Here is a 3,629-nt window from a genome sequence, read left to right as displayed (position 1 = left end):
ACCAGCTATCCAAACCCCTTTTGACAACGGTTTCGTTTTTGAGAATGGCATCAAATCTTTTTGCCAAGGATAAAAAAATGAACTAAAATGTGCCTGAGAAATTTTGGTTTATAAATGCTTTCAAATAATGCTTTATTGTACATCACTTGATCAGAATCAGAATCAGAATCAGAATCAACCTTATTTGCCAAGTGTGCATGCACACAAGGAACTTGACTCCGGTACACAGAAGCTTCTAGCACTTGCAGACTTGAGTTGTTATAGTGAAACAAAACAAATCTGTTCTATTAGTGAAACTTAAAGCAGGAGTGACTGCACAATACCTCCACGAGAAGTCCGTTCCTATAGACAATGTTACTTCCTATCTCTAATACAAATAAAAGTTGTCTTCATCAAGTTCTCTAGGTAAATGGAAAATAATTCCTCATCATGATATAAACAATGTATTTCAGTCATATCTGCTAATATACTTAATTAAATATGCTTTCATGCCCCATGTCCTTGGCCCTGGCACCTCTATATCCTGTTGGACATGATCCTGGTGTTGAGTCTCCTGAAAAAAGATTTGGTTTTAGACAGCTTGAGTTTTTGTTTTTGCTTTCCATTCTTATTCTTTCTGAGGTAGACGCCATCCCAGTTATCCTCTTCCCCGTCCCCCACCCAAGGTCCCCACGCTCCTCCATTTAGATCGGGGTCGGCCCGAGGATCCTCCAGCGGGTACCGCACCGGCACTGCGGTGCGGTTGTAATATGCCAGTCTTGCCAACAGCTCTTTGACCACGTCGGGTCTCTGCTCAGCCAAGTCATGACGTTCATAGGGATCCCCAGAGATGTTAAACAGCCACACAGACTTGTGTGGCTCAGCATGACGCTCCAGGTTCCACCAGCCACCTGGGAAACCTGGAAGCATCTGCGGTGGGGTCCAGTCTCCATAGCCAGGGTCTCCAGTCAGGAGTTTCCAGTCCCCGGCACGTATGGAGGCCTGGATGGCTGTATTCCAGATACCATATCCTCTCTGCAGAGACCCACTGCGGGCTAGGTTGTAGAGTGGGTCAATGTTGTGAAGGATCTCCAATCGGGGTGACTCCTTCCCCTCACTGATAGCCCCCCACACATCATACCCATCCAGTCCCTCTGTCAAAGATGCATTGCCCCCTGCCAATCCTACCAGCGTGGGATACCAGTCAGTGATGTGTACCAGGGCCTTACTCACCCTCCTCTTCCTCCTCAGCAGAGGGCTGTGGACAAATCCCAGCCCCCTGACGCCACCCTCCCAGTAGGTACCCTTGCGTCCTCTCAGGGGCCAATTACTGCCCCCAGACAAAGGCTGGCCGCCGTTGTCAGTGGTGAAGATCATGACAGTGTTTTGGTAGAAGCCATATTTGCGGAGGGCATAGGTCACATTACGTACGGCCTCATCCACCGCTGAGACCATGGCAGCATACTTCCTGCGTGCCACATTGCCCAGTCGGCGGTACGGGTAGATGTACTCCCGCGGTGACTGCAGGGGTGTGTGCACTGCCTGGAAGGAGAGGAAGATGAACAGTGGCTGGGCATGAGGGTCGTGGGCTGCCAGGATCTTGCGGACCCTCTGAGTGTAGAGATGGGTGGAGTATTTCCCCCCACGATCCCAAGCCACCGTCTCCCCCTCGTGGAGGTCGAAGCCACAGACCCCTGGGCCATCACAGGACTCATAGGTGTAGTAGTTCACACTGCCTGTCAGGGAGCCAAAGTAGCTATCGAAGCCACGCCGAGTGGGCAAGCACTCCTTCTTGTAGAAGCCCAGATGCCACTTGCCCACCATGTGGGTGGAGTATCCGATCTCCTGCAGTCTCTGAGGGAGGGTGATCTGATCAAAAGGTAGGCAGCTGGGCTGGCGGGGCCGGATAATAGAGTGCTGTAAGCCCGTATGGATCTGGTACCTACACATTTTATGTTTGGAATATAATGACATGTAAATAACACAGATGCATCACTGGGTAATAAGAGGATGATCACTGAATCCAACAGAATGTTTCATGCAAACACATAAAGTGATCACTTGGAAAAGAGGTTTATTTCAGTTTACTTCAGTGCACTCTTTAAAAAAAAGGCAAAAAGACAAGCAAGTGTACTTTCTTTTCTTTTCGTTGCGCTTGCAAAATGCAAACTTGAGCATTGTATACTCGGACTTTTACTTGTACTTGTAAACTTATCAAATTATTTTTTCAGTGCACTTTTATGTAAATTTGTGTAAATCAGATCAAAGTATACATTTCACTTCCAACGGTACACACTTTTAGTCAACTTTAGGTACACTTACAAGTAAAAAGTTGGCCAGTTTAGTGATATAATGGTATATTTCAATTCCACGAAACTAAAGCGACAATTTCGAAAAAGGAGAAATGGAAGACTGTAAAGACTTTATCTCGTCCCTGGTGAGGTGAAGTATTGTTTGATGTACAATAAAGCAGCTCAGAAATGTGTAAGTAAAGTTGTACGGGGAGATTCAGCTGGGTAAAAGAGAGAGAGAGAGAGAGAGAGAGAGAGAGAGAGAGAGAGAGAGAGAGAGAGAGAGAGAGAGAGAGAGAGAGAGAGAGAGAGAGAGAGAGAGAGAGAGCGCATGACGTAATGAAGTGCCCAGACGTTACCTGCCGGTGATGAGCTGGCTGCGGGACGGGGTGCAGATGGGCTGGATGTAATAGTTCTCCAGCTTGACTCCGTCAGCGGCCAGTTTGTCCAGCGTCGGCGTCTTGATGTCAGAGCTGTGGTATCCGATATCGTTGAACCCCTGGTCGTCTGTCATGATGAAGACGATGTGAGGTGGCTGCGGTACCGCCGGCGACCTGCCTCCGAACTTCGGACCGGACTCGTTCTCCACCTGATTCGGGCTCGTCCAGTTCCACGTCAGGTATCCGAGACTGAGCAGACTCATCACGGAGAAGCCGGCGAGGGCCGGCGTGGCCATTGCAAAATGCTCCGACTTGTTTCGTAGTCACTTGGTTGAGTAAGTGTATATATGTCACCGATGCATTACTATGCAGTGGCGTCCCGCATGAAAACACATGACTACAGTTTATGATTATCCATCATTTCAGCTTAAGTCCTCTACCAATACCAGCAGCAAGAACAACAGCGTCCGCAAAGTCCTCCGTGGCACTCAGAGACATGTTACCTCCATCCTTATCGGGGATGTCTTCTGCTTTGAAAATATCGCCCCGTTCCCAAAGACTGGTTTAACTCCGCCCGACTGCTTTCCTTTACTCATTGAAATAAGAAGGGAGGCTTCAAGAGCACCCTACACATACTCCCCCCCCCCCACACACACACACACATCAAACACGCATACACACAACACTCCCCCGCACGCGCACACACGCGCACATACCCCACCTTAACCCCGTCGCAGTACACTAGTTGCCCCCCCCCCGCCAAAAAAAACAAACAAACAAGGGCAGCCGTGCTTCAACTCACATAGGGCACCAACTAATGAAACTGATGGTAGGTGCTTATCTAAGCGAACATACATATAAGTGCACATAGACTATTTCTCCCATTTAAAAAAAAAAACCTTCACTGCTATCATGAAAATGAAATGGGGCTTTTAATGTTGTGGACCGCCCTTTCACAAGTGCACCAAAACTCCAGACC

At 48.3% G+C, this 3,629-nt stretch overlaps 1 protein-coding gene across 1 annotated transcript; it reads right to left on the bottom strand.

The window, feature by feature from the left end:
• Window positions 1-516: 516 nt before the first annotated feature.
• Window positions 517-2,946, bottom strand: arsia (arylsulfatase family, member Ia). The gene is made up of 2 exons (XM_056292819.1): window positions 2,630-2,946; window positions 517-1,921 (listed from the first exon to the last, which is right to left on the bottom strand). Exons 1-2 carry the CDS (start codon window positions 2,944-2,946, stop codon window positions 517-519), a joined length of 1,722 nt encoding a protein of 573 aa, XP_056148794.1.
• Between the last annotated feature and the right edge of the window lie 683 nt (window positions 2,947-3,629).

The sequence above is a fragment of the Lampris incognitus genome, chromosome 1, assembly GCF_029633865.1.
Source record: "Lampris incognitus isolate fLamInc1 chromosome 1, fLamInc1.hap2, whole genome shotgun sequence".
Classification (NCBI taxonomy): domain Eukaryota; kingdom Metazoa; phylum Chordata; class Actinopteri; order Lampriformes; family Lampridae; genus Lampris; species Lampris incognitus.
The sequence above is the reverse complement of the archived record's forward strand: the minus strand, read 5'-3'. Positions and strand labels throughout refer to the sequence as shown.

What these genes read in the sequence shown, in the direction of transcription:
- arsia (XM_056292819.1), bottom strand. Translation starts at nt 2,946, where the DNA reads ATGGCCACGCCGGCCCTCGCCGGCTTCTCCGTGATGAGTCTGCTCAGT. An exon ending in AGCCAGCTCATCACCGGCAG is followed by an intron (nt 1,922 to 2,629) that starts GTAACGTCTGGG and finishes TAAAATGTGTAG; the next exon opens with GTACCAGATCCATACGGGCT.